This window comes from Staurois parvus, unplaced genomic scaffold (assembly GCF_062004578.1).
Source record: "Staurois parvus isolate SC_StPar_1 unplaced genomic scaffold, SC_StPar_1.0 ptg000011l, whole genome shotgun sequence".
Lineage (NCBI taxonomy): Eukaryota > Metazoa > Chordata > Amphibia > Anura > Ranidae > Staurois > Staurois parvus.
The window spans coordinates 24849376-24867199 of NW_028317807.1; the positions used below are offsets into that span (position 1 = coordinate 24849376).

The 17824-nt window shown below is 34.3% G+C and overlaps 1 protein-coding gene across 2 annotated transcripts in view; it reads right to left on the reverse strand.

Annotated features, from left to right (window-relative positions):
• SATB2 (SATB homeobox 2) overlaps positions 1-11971 on the reverse strand; it is a 273671-nt gene extending 261700 nt beyond the window's left edge. The window contains exons 1-2 of one of the 2 annotated variants that reach the window (XM_089671725.1): positions 11329-11971; positions 9845-10066 (exon numbers count right to left, since the gene is read on the reverse strand). In XM_089671725.1, coding sequence (XP_089527851.1) covers positions 9845-10066; positions 11329-11386 — 280 coding nt within the window. In that variant the 5' untranslated portion in view covers positions 11387-11971. The remainder of the gene's footprint in view (positions 1-9844; positions 10067-11328) is intronic. The other variant, XM_089671714.1, reaches the window with a different exon arrangement.
• Between the last annotated feature and the right edge of the window lie 5853 nt (positions 11972-17824).

A 17824-nucleotide genomic window follows, 5' to 3' on the forward strand; every position in this document is an offset into this window, starting at 1 on the left:
GAAGGTTACCAAATGCAAAAAAGAAAAAAAGCTTTAGTATTGTTTTATATCTACCAGCATGATGAACAATTTACAGGACTCTGGATAATTTTTATTGCTCATCTGCTTCGATGCAGTCCCAAAAAAACATTCAGATCCTGGGATTAGAAATTGCAGCCTTTATAGACACTGGTCATTTTTTACAAAGATATGAACATCTTTCATAGTCACTTACAAAAAAAAATAGAATTAGAACATAACTAACTTAACTCGCTGAATAAGGTCTACCCTACAGGTTCAAGAATCATCAATTAGAAAACCAAGAAGCTCAGAAAAAGACATTTAAATTGCAGGAAGCTTTAAATTAGACAACATAAAAATATTACTGTTTGCACTGTGTAGAAATGCTCATCATACACCTAATGACACAATCTTTAATGCAACTTTGATTTTGATTAAAGAATCCTGTCTTTCACAAATCAAACTCACTCAGTCACCGATCACACCACTGCAATTTAAAATTGTGATTTCAGTTGTGATTTCTGAAGACTTTATTGCTACTTGTGAAGATTTTCAATGATTTCTTGCAATTTGCAGTGCGATCTCCATTATATTTTATGTATGGGAAATTGCAACAAAACTGCATAAAAAGTAATGTAAGAACTACTTTAGAAATGTGCAGCAAATTGCACATGTTAAGACACTGACATTCAATAGATGTGATTTCAGGTGCGATTTCAATTTGCAAATTGCACCTGAAATCCCACTGGTATGACCAGGCACTAAATGATCATTCAATCAATCAATTATTTTTTTCACCAAAAAGGGATGAATGGACCTGGTAGAAAAATCAAAATTGAACAATTGATCTTTTAACTGTTGTGCTAAATAATTGTGTTCGAGTAAAGCTTCTTTGAAATGATCAAACCTATGACAAAGTAATTATTTTTCATTATACTTTTGATCTGCAATATCTTATTTATTTATGACATGTACTTTTATAGCGGCATCAATTTACATAGTGCTTTACATATATATTAGACATTCACATCAGTCTCTTACTCAAGGGGCTTACAATCTAAGGTCTGTAACTCACATTCACAGGGCCAATTAAGACAGCAATTAACCTACCTGCATGGCTTTGGAGTGTGGGAGGAAATCGGAATACTCCGGAGGAAACCCACACAGGCACAGGGAGAACATGAAAACTCAGTGCAGGTGGTGCTGTGGTTGGGATTTGAACCGACGACCCTAGAGATGGGTGCTAAGTGCTAACCACTTACCCACTGTGCAGTCCATCTCTGCAAAAAGCAGTAATACATGTGAATTAATTAATGACATAATTGTGCTGCTATTAATAAAGCACAATTGAACCCTTTTTCTTATTATTGCTCAAACGTGCCTATGGTACAAATATGTCAAGGGTGCCATTTTAGGCCCACATTGTGACAACTGGATTATAAATATAAGTGACGCTATGTGAAGCATGGATTGTCCTGAAGAAAAGGAGATGGCATTGACCTGCTACACGTTTGCAAATTTTAGAATAAAAATATGCAAATGTACATATAGAGTAACCTTTTATAGCAGATAATTACTTTATTCATAATTCACAAACACTATTGACATATTTGGAAGGCTGAATTTCATATAATGTTGCATGGAGTTTTCCAGATCATTTAGGAGCTTTTCTAAGTGACGTGTGGATGGGTCTACATAAACATACACGCGCACAGTGTGCAAATATATCAAAGCACAACTTACACTGACCCATTTTTAAACTGGGGCCCACTAAATATTAAGAATAATTGGTCATTTTTCTGTGATGATAGACACATTTTACTTCCAAGTACACCCTCACTAAAGTGTTTTACATAAAACAAAAATGTTTTAGTTTGCACTGAGATTGACCTAATTTTATGTAATAATCCTTTCAGATAAACGTGTAGATATATTACTCATTGTGCTTTTTTCTTCACAAGTGTTTCTTTAAATACATGTTAGCTAATGAGAAAATGTATTTGTTGCCAAGCTTAGAAAAAAAATTTTTTTTAAATTTGTCAAAAAAATTGCAACAACATATTAAAATTGTGGTACTCTTTACCTAGAGGACTATAAAATATCAACTTACATTTTTGGTTGCTTCATTATAACACGTTACATTAATAATTGTGTTATATTCTGAAACCGATGGACGCTTAACATGACTATACTGTACTTTTCATCTATAGGAAAGACCATTGATATAAACATTGAAAGAAAAAAAACACACATATATGAGATATGGTCTAGCTGAGTTAAAGTGTGTGCAGGAACCATGGTTAGAAATTCTAATCTGAGTTTCTAATTCCCTCTACTTGCAACCAGTTATGTGCCACAATTACATTGGACACGCATATAAGAGGCACATGTGATATTCCAACAAAAAGTCTTTAGGGATGGGTGAAAATGGAGTTAGCTGACACAGCTTTCAACTCTTGCTGTGGACACAATCTACAAAGCATCTTTCCAGTGGAGCGGCACCTTTTGCCTATGGCAGGACCAGCAAAACATATATTGTATATGGTAACCCTTCTTTAACCAGAATTTATTGTCAACACATCATGAGGTTAATTTAGTGAAGACTGTTCATTTTGAAAGATAAAGCACTCTTAAGTTTAGTAAATAAGGTGACACAGCATTCACTTCTGTCATCCAATTATGTGCAAGAAAAAACTCCATTTGCTATATTCCCTTGCACATGATTAGCAAACAAAGCTTTACTTTATTTTCTAAGCATGGTGAACATTCATTTTGTTCAGTAAACATTATGATGTAATAAGCAATACTAGTAACATAAATGCCAAATGATTCCAAGATTATTGTATTTTTTTAAATTCCAGTTACTTTTAGTGCCGCCTCATTCATGATTGTTGGCTATCAATTAGCACACACAACATATATTGTAGGTATATGAATCTACTAAATACAGCAACAACTACATACATCTGGCAGTAAACCATATTCAAATCTATCTATCTATCTATCTATCTATCTATCTATCTATGCAATGGTGATCTTTAAAAAAATTAAATAGCACTTGTTTAATCAAATATAAATTTTGATATGTAGAATAGCTATATATGTTAACAATCAATGACAACATTTTGATAATTTTGCTTAAAAAAGCGTGCAACCTTTTTTAATTCTATACATTGTCACTGCAGGTAAACTTGAACAGAGGTAATATTTACCAGATGAACTATAAATGCATATATTAATGGAACTGGACAAACAGGCACAATTAAAAAGTATAGCACCAAAGGATAACACAGATACAACAAATATAAAGTAGACATAGTTAAAGCACACATGCCCTAATATAAAAACACAATAAATGTGGTTGAGAGAAGGGTGACATAAAGGCCGACCTCTGCTATCTGTTTTAGCAAATGATAATATTTCAATGCAAAGTATGTAGAGTAAAAAGGTAAAAATACAGAAAAATGATGGACTTGTAAGAAAAACCTTATATGTTTCTGATGTCTGTGTGATCAATACAGAGCTAGGCAGTTCCATTCTTTATATGTACATTTAAATGAACCTTATGTGGCAGTATGACTCGGTAAAGCTTAAAACACTGCTAATCCTAGCTAAGTGGAAGCGGCTATATAACTTTTAGGAGGCTATTTATTATATCTATCATTTTTATTTTTGCCTGCAGAATATACTCTATGTTTATACACCAATCAGTATAGGAAACATTTTATAAAAATCTGACTGAAGCTGGAGGGCATATGAAGTGAGTATAGGTTTTCTACACCACAGTAAAAAAAATGCCACTTTTGGTAGGTCAGTATGGGAAACTGCTTTAGCATGTAGGCCACATAGTGTCATTGCTGTGTGAATTAATACTATGAAGTGGCTGTTCTGAAAGATAAGTAAATATGAGCAGAGAAATTATACAAAATCCCCAGAAAACAATTCTACAAAATGTATCTGTACATATTATAGTAAATGTTATCAGTTTTTTGCCTTTGTTTTTCCGTCACACTGGGATGATGTACTAAAAAACACTTTTCAGCAGGGTTAGCAAGCATTTACTTTAAGAGCCCGAAAGCTGTGTTTATGTGATGTATACAGTCTGACTGTAAAATCTGCTTTCATTTTTTTCAGTTTAATAATTTAATCGCTGAGTGATCAGCAGTGAAGATCAAAGAGTTGTCTATCGGCAGCATAGAAGCTCTTATGGGTTGAGCACTTGACACTGCTCTGTGCTTAGATGGTGCAAAAACTATTCAACATGGCTTCACCTGGAGTGGAATGCTTATTGCACTGTGACTTTAATCCTGACCCCAGCAAACGAGACAAAAATGTGTTACTTTGAGCCTTGTTCTATAAAGTGTTATCATTCTTCGAGGCTAATTCTTAGCTGCAGTAGCCGATAACGACTAATCAGAATCCACTTTGCTAAAATCAGCCCAGAACAAGATGGCTTTTGATTTGCTACTATGGGTTACTACAATTGAGAATTAGTACTTTAGAATAAGACCTCTTTATTATTGAATACAGCCATATGTCTAATTAGTGAGGTACTGCATGACTAAGCATTTTTATCAACAGGTTCCTTTTATACTTCATAAAGACTCACCCTTCTGTTCAAATATTTTGAAAGTCATCCCTACGGTCATCCCTCCAATATCTGACTGAATTCCTACTCCAAGCCCACTTTTCAAATCACTCTTAGTCCCAGCATTCCTCCAGGCGCAACCTTGTGCACTGACTACTGGTGTTTGCAGTCATTGTCTAATCCTTAGAAGACCAATTCTGACTATATGCAGGTTGGTCATGTAGACAAAGTGAAATAAATGCACCAAAACACATATTACAAAAACTGGGTTTATTATATGGGTATATGACTGTATCTAACATATTTGTATTTATTGCCTTTTGATTTTTTACCTAGCTGACACAAACCTATTAAATGCACATTAAGCTATTTTGTATATTTTTAAAAAAATTGTATAAATGTTTTATGTAAAAACAACTATCATCTCTGACGTACGTTTAATAGAAAAATGCTAACTGCCTGCTACCTTTGTATAATAAGCATATTTAAATAAACATGGTCTATCAAAACTGTTGGCCTAAGTATAATAAGGTTTTCATGGTTTCTCACGTTGAGAACATCTAATCGTTATTTGGACCTCCAAGTCCTATATAAATCATGTATGCATACAGCTAAGTAAAGCAATCCCATAGAAATTATTGAACATATAATATAAAGAGTGCCCATGCCTGCTTTCAGTGCTGGAGTCCAATATAGGGTTTGGTGATAAACACACAAAAAAAATCATCAGTTGTCTTAAAAAAATTAAAACATCATTCATCTCTTCCCAATAGGCCGTCAACTTGCCTTAAAAATGAGTTAAAACTGACACTGTAGGGAGCTAGCTTTCAATTCAGCAAAAGATTTATGGTTGGCTAACCAGTACTGTTTTCCTAGACACACCATACTTATACTATAAACACAAGATGCGAACGAAGGGTATACATCAGCTTTAAGTTGGAAGCCCAAGTTGTATTCAGTAGGCACATAGACTCACAGAGCCGTCTGTCTCTGTCTGGTGGTTATAATCATGTCCAGGTTGTGGCTGAAATCTCACTGAAAAAAACAATCTACATTCACCACTAGACCACTTAATAAACTGGGTAAAGTCCACTTTAACACATGGCTGCATAGTCAAGGCTCATGAATAAATTGCAAACTTTTTTGTGTTGTTATTATTGTAAGTCAAGTTTCCCTTTTCATTCTCTGGTATGGCAACCTAATACCAGTCACTGATGCAAGACAAATCATTTCATTGATCATACCTAGTGTATAACAACTACTTGTCTAGTCAAACAGCTTAGCTTAACAACATGTCTGTACACTGTTCTTCAAAAAAACAAATTCAGCCAATTTTTGCCAGTCCAGCTTCATACACAAAAAGTAAAACAAAATATGCTAAATATAAAACAACGTTCATTAGCACTAATTTATAATATGTTTGTAAAATTGTATCCATGGGCAAAAAGGGTACCCCGAGGGTCAAAAAGCGGCAACTGTTCCGCAAATGCCAGGATACCTTAACATATTTCATTTAAAAATATGGAATTTACAAATAATAAAAACACTGAAAAATATCAACTCCAATTCATTTTAATTGGTATAATTGATTTTCGAAAGGCCCCAAAAGGGGGCTTTTTATTTTTTTAACAAATGAAGATTTAGAGAGTATAAGCAGGCTTTTCTCCTACATCACAGCTATATGGGAAAAAAGTATACAAGGTACTGAATTAGATTCCACAGAATAGACCACTGATAATCATTACAGCCTTTAAATTCAATGGCTGTTTCCGCTAAAAGCTTCTGGTCTGAAATCAAACAAGTAAATCAATTATCAAATAACATTAAATTATCAAAGATGTCTGCCCCTAACTGCTTTAGAATTGAGTATCCTTCTCACTGAATTAAATATGTATTTCTGTACATAGACATACCTCAAGACTGCGTTCAAAACCGAAGAAAAAGCTGAATGGAAACATGCAGTACAGGTTAGACTGCATATTTTAAAATAAGTAAAACATTGCCTCCTACAGTACATGCTTCTTTCAAAATCAAGGGTATACATTTTAACTTTTAAGGCTGTGCTTCAAAATAAAATATGAAGTGTGCTTCTTAAAGTGTCAGCCATTACTGGAACTTCAAAAATACAAGTTAATGTTTGAAAGGCTTGTGTAAAGTCACAAAGGCCTAATCCAGCATCAGAAATGTAACGCCATCCTATAGTGAACATGTCAACTTCCTTGAATGGAACTTTCTCTTTACTCCGTAAAGTGGGGGTGAGGCTACCCTCTTGCTTATCAGTGTAGATGTAAAAATCAGTAGTCGCACCTAAATGGACGGTGCTAATTAAAGACGAAAGGTAATAGCCTTGCTAAGCAAGAGCAACAACTAAAATAACGTGAAATGTGCACATCTATTTTATCCATACAGCAATAGCTGTAGATCAGTACGAAGTGTAATAAACTTATCAAAGGTAATGATAGTTGTAAAGAATGATAGGCGAAACAAGAGAGTGAAAGACTAAGTCTACGCAGTCATAAGATAGTAAATCTCCACACACAGGTTGACTAGAGATACTGTATATTATTATTATTATTATTATTATACAGGATTTATATAGCGCAAACAGTTTGCACAGCGCTTTCCAAAATTAAGGTAGACATTACAGTTACAATACAATTTGGTACAAGAGGAAACAGAGGGTACTGCTTGTTAGAGCTTACAAACTAAGAGATAAAAAATTCTATTACTTGTTTCGGACAAAACAGAATGGGCCAAACATCCTTCAATTTGCTAATTCATATCTATCTACATAAATTAACTTCATTAAATATTTTTTAAATGTTGCGTATTAAATATATATATATATATATATATATATATATTTTTTTTTTTTTTTTGTAATAAAGTCAGACAGATTCAGAGTCAGAAAGAAAGAACTAAAGGAATGGACAAAAAAAGTTTTTTGCCATATGGTCATCAGTACCTCTATACCCATATAGTCATGAGGCATAGCGCATTTTCTGTCGCTAACAGATGGTCAGAAAGAATTAAGATAAAATATTTGAATATATATATATATATATATATATGACAAACATAAAAAAGTAGCAATGTTATGACGATGAGTTAGCGAGCCAGGGAAAAAGCGTGAGGCAGAGAGATATTAATGCCATAAGGTCAGAGGTTCTTCCCTAGACATGATCATACATATTTTATAACTAAGTAGTCAAAAAACTTTATTCATATATATGCTGCTTTATAACAGCATATCTTCCTATATTTTATATACCTAAAGTGTATATAAAAAATAAATAAAAATGTAAAAAAAAAAGGTAATTTTGGAAGAACAGGAAAGCACTAGACAGATAGTTGCCATTAACTGTGAGACCCAGTTGTGCGGTATGTATATATTTCATATATTAGAACAGACAGAAAAATGTTTCCATTTTCCTGACCAGAATTTTTACCGTAGAAGGGTTTTAGAGCAAATAAGTTTCTCCCTACTTGTTTTCAGTGACCCCCTTAAAGAAACTGTTTTCTGGAGCCTAATGTCTCCTGTATTAACCGTTCCTGTGCTGTAGTGTCAATTGCACACGGCAGGATTCAAGTCATCACATAGTGCTGCACAATCACAGAAGCACAAAGTGTGGTCTGTCTGCAGATTTGTGACGTTAATTAGAAAACTAAACACTATCGGCCAGACGAATCTATACATGATTTTCAAATGATTAAAGGGCAACGGTCACAGCAAGCACAAGGGGTCATTCGTATTAGCAGAGCCACATGGCACAATCCAGGACGTCTGCAAGGCGGGCAAACGACTGACTCGGAGCAGTATTAACCTAAATATCACGTCTCCTGGCACCAGGGTTATTTACATGCCTTGTCCTCAATTTAAGGCTGCATTTGGGGTTCTCTATGTAAACGGAGCTCTGTGTAGATGCACAAGTGAAACTGACTGCGCGGTTTAACACTGACAAACTAACAAAGGTATTTTCTGTGGTGCAAAAGGTGAATGTACCTATGTATATCATATTATTCATAACTACGCTTTTACATTAATTAATGCAGAGGATAATAAACGGATGATTTCACCTCACTCATTTAAATGTACACTTGAACACAAATTGGTACTTATCATGTCAAACATTTTATATACTATATAACTTATGTATAAAAAGATCTGCTGACCTTTAACTAGTTTACCAATAGGTCGTACCATTATATCATTATATACATATTTAAAAGTATATAACGGTGTGATTATATAGTAAGTAGATGCAAACATATATATATATATATAAATTAAACACCTTTAATGTTTAGATTTTTTAATTTAAAGAGAAAGCTTAAATCTTTAACTTGCTACCACTCATTACCAGTCTATCGATACTTCATTATTTACAACTAACCTGTTTTCATGCTCGAAAAATGATTTGCAGGTATATATAGAAAAATGTAGTTTTAATTAGGTTTCTTAAGTCTATTTAATGCTCTAAGAGCACTGAGAAGTTTGTTAATGTATTCAACTTAGATACATAAGTAAAACTGGTGCATATTAAAAAAAAGCCTATTTTGTTTAATCATAGTGTACCTTACCCACTCTCACACAAGTCATTTATTAATTAATAAAAATATAAAAATAATACTTATACTGGCTCTGGTTATTTTAATTGATAATTATACTAAAAATCTAGAATAGGGCTCTCCATATAGTTCACCATACAGAATTAAGGGGCTTATTAATGCGGTGATAGGGGATAATGGCAAATCCAGTACAATGACCCACAATCATTCAGCTGCATAGCTTGATAATAAAACTCTAAGTTTAGTGAAAACATTAACTACAGCTAGTGTATGTTGACTTTAAACAGAGACGGCAACCAGTACAATCTGATATTGTCACCCTCAGTGTAGATTAATGATAACTACCAAAACCTCACTTCATAAACATTTCACAGAATGCATAGGCAAGAAGTGAAAGCAGGAAAAGAAATTAGCTGTAAGCTGTCTAGGAATAACTAGAAACATTTAGATCACAGTGACACACAGCTGCCAACAACTCAACTCATAGTGGCACAGTGCCTACAACATGCCAACCCTTGGGTCACCCCACTCTTCCACTTGCCACAAAAGAACATGAGGCTTACACTAACTTCCTGTAATGCTACACCAAAGACGAAAATCCATAGTCAACATGAACCCTGACACTCCAAGTCATTGTGTTGTTGTTGCCAGTTTGTTGTGTATACATTAAAAACGCTGTTTTATTACCTCCTACAGATTTGCTAAGTGAGCCGTTCGGTCGTCCTCTGGCTCCTAATGGACTCCCGTTCTGTTCCAATCTGGCCACTTTGATTGGAGGAGGACTTTGATTATCTGGACTGTTGCTTCGACGGTCCGGACTGTCCCTTAGACTGGGACTATCACTTCTCATCTCCATACTGTTCTGGTTTGGGGACAATGCTTGTCCTGGCAGATCACAGTAGTAAGGGTCTAAATGAAGAAGTTAGAAAAGAAGTAGAAGCATATGGAGTGGGCTTGCTGGAGCTCATAAATCCCTTTGGGTATACAAAGTAGACATTAAATATAGCTCTAATGCAAAATAACTAGTTGGTGCTAGCAATAAACAACTCTTAAGAATTCAGTGAAATAATGACTATAATAGTAACGTTAAATAATTACAATAATTCAAACTTCTCGCTTTTGTCTTATAATTAGCTGTGACCTATATATCAATCTACCTGGACCTAGACCTGGCTACACAGTAAAGATATATACACAAAACAATATTAGGTGCAAGCTTTTATATAAATATATTCTTTTATACTTATTTATTTATTAATATATATATACATATACACACATATATATATATATATATATATATATATATATATATATGTGTGTGTGTGTGTGTATATTTATATATATATATATATATATATATATTGCACCTTTAAAGACTGTGATTAATTAATTAAATATATATATATATATATACGGTATATATATAAATATATAAGTGTAATCATCAAGAGTGGAACAATACATCTGTACAATATATAATATATATAAATTATATATACATATCTATATCTATCTATCTATATATCTATATGTATTATATAATTAAAAATAAAAAAGTATTTTATATATATATATGTAATACATATATATATGTATATATACACGCACACATTCATCCGAGACATTTTACATTAACTTCTTAGATTGCCTAGGCCTTAAAAAAAAGGAACCATCTATTGCAGAATGCCAACATGTTTTTGATAGTTATTATTATTGTTAGGGCCTATGCTTAAATCTACAAAATCATCTAAAAAAAATGACTGAATGTAAAAAAGTTTATACAAGTCTATATAAATTACCTATGGCAGATAATATGAATACAAGTCCATGCAGTGTGACCTCAGAGCCTGTGGCTGGACAAGGCTGAAGTGTTATGCTGCAGAATGATCAGAATTGTTCACAAGTTATAGAAAAGAAACTGCTATAAACTTTAAGAGCGACTTTCAAGTAGTAAAAAAAAGTGCATGTATATGTATACATAGATAGATATATATAAATATCTATCTATGTATACACACACACATAGCTTGCTTCATTACACAGCAATAACACTGCATGCAAGGAGGGGGGTTAGGATGCTCAGTGCACACTTTTACAACTGTAAAGAATCAGAGGTCACAAAGCAGAGTTAAAAAGAGTCATAAGACAGTTGTGTGCTAGCTACTTACTGCTTAATGTCTGTCTGTAGGTAGCCTGGGATGGGCTAAAGCTCTGCCCATGGATCATAAGTAAAGACTCCAGGTTGGTTAAGTTTGTCTTCCCTTTTTTTCCACTTTTTTCTTCTTCTTTCTCTCTCCCAGGCAGCTGTGCAGTTATGTGCTGTCCTAGTGTCTTCCTTATTGTCTTGTGGATGAGGCTAGGTGTTGGTCAGGGTGTTGAGATGGCAGCAGAGCTCACAATCTGTCTTCTATTGGGACTGTTTCAAGCAAACTCTTGACCAAGAAGCAATGCAGGGGCACTTGAAGATGTGGCAGAGTGGCACCATTGACTTGGAGAGCCCCTTCTGATGGCTGCAAGCGAAGAACAAGGTCAACAAAAAAAAAAATCAGGATGACAGCCCCAATGTCTCTTCAGTCTGCCAGAAACACCAAGTGACTGGCACAAGACACAGAGACAGCGCTGATTATTAGTTACGTGAAGTCCTGTTGGGGCTGTCCTTGGTTTCCTGATATCAGCTTTTTTTTTTTTCCCTGTCTTTCTCTCCTACACACCCCCATGCAGACTTGATCTCATGCAAGTATGTATGCAGCTATTAAAAAGAAGAAGACTAGAGACAGAGGATCTGATTCAGATATGGGGAGGGGAGGATCAGGACACAGGAAGGAAAAAAACACACATCTACAGGAGGAGGGAGACAGACACAGAAAGGAAGGACGACAAACCTGCTCTGGATTTGCTGCCCGAGGAAAGAAAGATCTTTATTTCAAGATGATTCTTTTTTTTTTTTCCAGTGGGTGTCAGGCAGTGTGGAGGTGAAGAGATGCTGAGCTGTGCCCCCCTGTCCTTCCACTCTACACACGATCACGGGGCAAAGGTTTGCCATGGCAGAGCACATGACCTATTTCATGAACTGGACTGTCCGGACTACGCTACGGCGCTGGGAGCGACATTGTGTGTGTGTTGTGTTAGGCGACATTGTGTTGTCATCTGCATGCAAAGCCTTAGCCCTCTGTTACTTTTCTTGTGTTTTGTACTTGTACTTCAGCCGGTTTGAAGGTAATATTCGGTGGAGATATCTACTTATTGTCAATGATTTATTAAGGAGGTTGCAGCAATGCATAGGTTCTGTCTAGCTTTACAGTGTAGACAAGTGATGTATGATATGCAGGACTGTATACAGGACTTTATTGCCTTGATGAGTGCGCCTGGCTGTGCTGCCACTAATGGGGCTGGATGGGGTGGCCAGGGGTCAATGCACAATAGACTACCGATTCCAGTTAGCCATGGGGCAGAAAGAGCAGAAAATGTGTGCAATTACAAAATAAAAGATTTATTTTTCAATTCCCTCTCTTGCACTGTAAATATATATATATATATATATATATATATATATATATATATATATATATAAACTGGTGCCCTCAGAATCTGGTGTAGCCAATCAGCTTCTCACTTCAATTTGTTCAGTTTAGCTTTGACAATAAAACCTGGAAGCTGAATGGATTCTATGCTGAGTTGATTTGTTTTGTACATAGAACTATACAGCACTCTGGACCTTTGTCATGACCTGGCTGGTCCACAGTGGATCAGATGCCATAATAGGAAGACACCTTTTTTGGGGGCAAGCTTTAAAAGAAAATAGGTCATGCCTTTACAAACTAGCCATGACACTTTTTTTTTCTTATGGGAGATTGCCACAATGTGTCATTACATCTGTGATCACTTGATTTGTTTTGTACATAGCACTATGGAGTACTCTGACCCTTGTCATGGCTCCATAATTGCACCTGGCTGGTCCACAGTGGATCAGATGTCACTAATGTGCTTCTATAGGTTTAGCAGAAGTTCAGGAAGATAGCCATGATCAAGAGGTAGAAAATATTTGTGCAATAACAAAATAAAATATTTTAGATTTCCCTCCCCAGAAATGTATATATATATATACACACACACACACACTTTTTTAAATAATATAATAGGAAGATCCCTTAAACAAAATAGGCCACAGCTTTACAAACTAGCCATGACACTTTTTTTTATGGGAGATTGCCACAATGTGCCATTGCATCTGTAATCACTTTGCTTGCTTTGTACATAGAACTATACAGTACACTGACCCTTGTCATGGCTGGATGACTGCACCTGGTGGTTCCACAGTGGATCAAATGCCACTAATGTGGTTCTATAGGGTTGTCAAAAGTTCACAAAGTTAGCCATGATCAAGGGGCAGAAAATATTTGTACAACAGCAAAGAAGATTTATTTCCCTCTGAAGGAATGTTTGATAGTATATATACATTGTTTAATAGTATCATAAAAGACTGTTTTTGGCTTGCTCTAAAAAAAAAAAAAAAAAAAAAAGGCCACAGCTTTTTAGACTAGCCATGAATTTTTTTTGTATGGGAGATTGCCACAATTTATATATTTCATTTTATCTGCAATCCTTTGACTCATTATGATTACAATACTATACAATTCTGTTCTACTCCTAGCTAACCCTTGCATGACTTGATGACTGCACCTGGCTACTCTACAGTGGATCACATGCCACTGATGTGGTTCTAAGGTAGCCAGAAGTCAACTAGCCCAGTACTGGTTCAACTAGCCAAAATCAAGGGCATCAACTATTATAAAATCACAAAATAAAGAAGGCTTTTATATTTTTATTCCCATGAGCTTTTATTAATAAAGAATATGTAGACAATATTTTGGGCTATCTAAAAAAAAATTGAAAATAATCCACAGCTTTACAGACTAGCTGTGGCATATTTTTTATGTGATATTGCTATAATCTATGTGTTTCATTCCATCTGTAATCAGTTGATTCCTTTTGTATATAGAGAAATATTAAGAACTCTGCTTCTTCTGGCTGAACCTGGACAGGGCTTGATGGTTGCACTTGGCTGCACCATAGTTGCTCAGACAACAGTAATGTGGCTTAAGGGTTGCCAGGAGTCAACTAGCCCAGCATTGGTTCAACTAACAGAAATCAAGGGGTATAGATTATTGGAAGAATTGCAATACATATAAAAAAAAAAAAAAGATTTGTCTGGTTTTCTCCCCAGGGACGTTTATTAATATAAAATATGAAGAAAGCCTTTTGGGCTAGCTCTAAAAAAAGAAAATAGGCCACAGCTTTACAAAGTAGCCCAGTGGGGCTGGAAAGCAGCCAACCTGGAGGACCCTGTGTGATCCCCAGCAGCCTGTCAGCAGGTGCTCAGTACCTGTGTGTCTGAACATCTGCTGCATGATATGATTCCTGCAAGTAGGAAGTCACAGCAGATTGCCTCCTTGATATCATTGCATTCAAATTGTCTAAATATATGTACAGTATTTTTAAGTTCCATGTTTTGCTCACCCCTTACATGTGAAGGTGGCTCAGAGCTTGTGTACTGCATAAACCTAATTATAGAATATATAAAAATCTGTCTTAGTGTTTTTTATTTATTGTGTTCATAGCTGTTTTTTTTATGTTGTAGTATTATATATGACTGTGTATGAAGAGAATATGTACATATTAATATTGCTAATAACTGAGGGCTTACAGTGTGCTAAGGCAATGTAAACCTGCAACAATTAAAGATCAATAGTTGTAACAGCATATTAAAACTGTAATTAATTATCTGCATGTATTTACAGCCTGTATATTATTCTAATGTACACTCAGTAGAATGGGTTCACTTCACAGCATGCTGTCTATAGAGCTGCAGCTCCTCAGTGACGTCATGGCAGCTCACCCCGTCCCGCGGAGGAGGCATTGTTTAAGGTGGACCGGGGTCACCGATATTTGGGATTACTGCCACCCGTACAAACTCACATGCGGCTTGTTTTCTCCACAAGCACCGGGGCCATACCATCCCATCTACCTCTCAGAGCAAGATATTAAATATCAGGCTGCCCACTATAAAAACTGGCAACGAAATCTGCAGGGTCTCCTTAAAAAAATAAACTTTTTTGAAGGTTGCTGTCATAGATTTGCTTGTGTTCCAAATCCATGCTGTATAGTAAGTCTGTGATTTTCTTTAATGTAATTCCCTGCACTTGACTTGGAAATGTGTTTGTGTTTACATATATACATGCGCCATGTGAAAGCAGCAGCATCCATGCACTACAGCTGAAATGGTACCACTGACACATGAACACAGCTGGCTACATCACATTGCCAGCAGAATATATATATATATACATATATATATATCATACATATTATTACAAATGGCTACATCTGTACTCTGTATATATATATATATATATATATATATATATTCATATTTATATATATATATTGTGTGTTACTACATTTGATAGACTTCTGTTTCATATATATATATATATATATATATTAGTAAAGTGCAAGTGCAAACAAAATTAACACTACAATAAAAGTCCTGCCTGAGTTTAAAATATAAGCTTCATTAGTCACTAATAATTAAAGTATATGACATTCCCAGAAACATGCAACTATAGAGATCAATGAAATGTCCTACCTTGTAGTCTGTAGGGTGCCCCAGTTGTGTGGACCATGTACATGAAATGCCAGCTCCTTTGGTTGCACACACCCTCCACTAAGAGGAATTGGTAATAATACTGGACTTCCTGGCTCCCAACAAATATAAATAATTGTCTGAGGCTCACATTGAAATGTTGCTATCTGATTGGTCGCAATTATTGTATGTTGTGATTGGGTGAACTGTGGTTGCTGATGATTAGATAGATAGATAGATAGATAGATAGATAGATAGATAGATAGATAGATAGATAGATAAACAGATAGATTTTTATGTAAGGAAAGTACTTTGCTAGTACTGTGTATACATGTAATTATTGAAAATCCAATTAAAAAGATGCATACACAAATATACATATATATACATGTATATATACACACAATACACACATATATATATACATGTCTATATATATATATATATATATACACACACACATATATATATATATATATATATATATACACACACACATTTATAATACACACAAACAGTAAACATTTATTTTTATATATATGTGTGTGTGTGTGTGTGTGTGTGTGTGTGTGTGTGTGTGTGTGTGTGTGTGTGTGTGTGTGTTTATTGTGTGATGGTGTGTATTATAAATGTATTTTACATACATATATTATCATACATATATTAGTATATATGTTTTTATATATATATATATATATATACATTTATAATACACACAAATATTATAATATATGTATTATAACATATATACAATATGTAAATGTATGATACATGTGCATACATATAATATTTGAAGCATGTCGTTTTGATTAATTCTTCAGTGTGTAATAAAGGTTCTATTTACATGTGTGTTAAAAGAAAAAGTAACTTAACTAGCCTATATAACCGAGTTTGTTCAGTATGTTTCAGGTCCCCACCTACCTCTTTTTTCATTCGAAACTCCATAAAACTTCGGCCAAACTCTCCCACTAACCAGATGCTGGCAGTGTCTGTAAATACCTCATAAAGAATAGCCTTAGATTGTTAATTTGTTAATATTTTATCAAGTGTAAATATTTTATAACGTTTTTAGGGAAACTACTGAATGCTAAATTATTAAGCTAGGCAGAGGGACGCCTGAATTATGCATACAATTAAGCACTTGTTATTATGTTATTATAGATAGTTTGCGGGCTCATCCCTGGGTGTTCTATTCGTACTGCTTGTTGGGGCCACATTGTACTGTGCAAGTAACAGGCATCTGTCTGGGAGATCAGTTCACTTTTCACCTGATGTACTGTCAATTATTTTTTTATGTCAATAAACATTTTTGTTTTGTTTTTAATAAAATAAACGTTTCTATCTTTCTCATAAACACGTAAAACAAATTTACATTTATTGGATCTTTTTAAGTGTTATGTATAGTCTGCTTTTGGTTTGAATTCGGGAATTCGCTGATTTGTCAATGTTGATGCGTTAATTAAAAAGTTAAAGTAATAAAGATACATTTGGCTACAAATTAGAAAGAAACTCTATTTTTCTAAATATACACGTGTTTAATCATGTACATGACACACGCACACATGATATATATATATATATATATATATATATATATATATATATATATATATATATAAACACACGCATATATATATACATATTTATATAACACACACAAACATAGAGAGAGATGAAGAGAGAGATTTTTTTTTCTTTTAATTATAGTATGATTGTATGTGTGTGTTTCATATGTAATGTGCGAATGCAAACAAAATATAGAAATTGACGGGTTTTATTGTGTATATTAAAAATACATAACTTATATATATTTATAAATTAATAGGGACACTTAAAAAAATAAATAAATAAATAAATATATATATATGTATATATATATACACACACACACACACACAAAATACAAGGGGGTTACAGCAGAGAGAGCATAATAATTTGCTTCTATTAAAGAATAATCAAGCAACTTCAGGCATCCCTGACTTTCCCTATATCTATTTATTCATACATATCCCTCATTTATA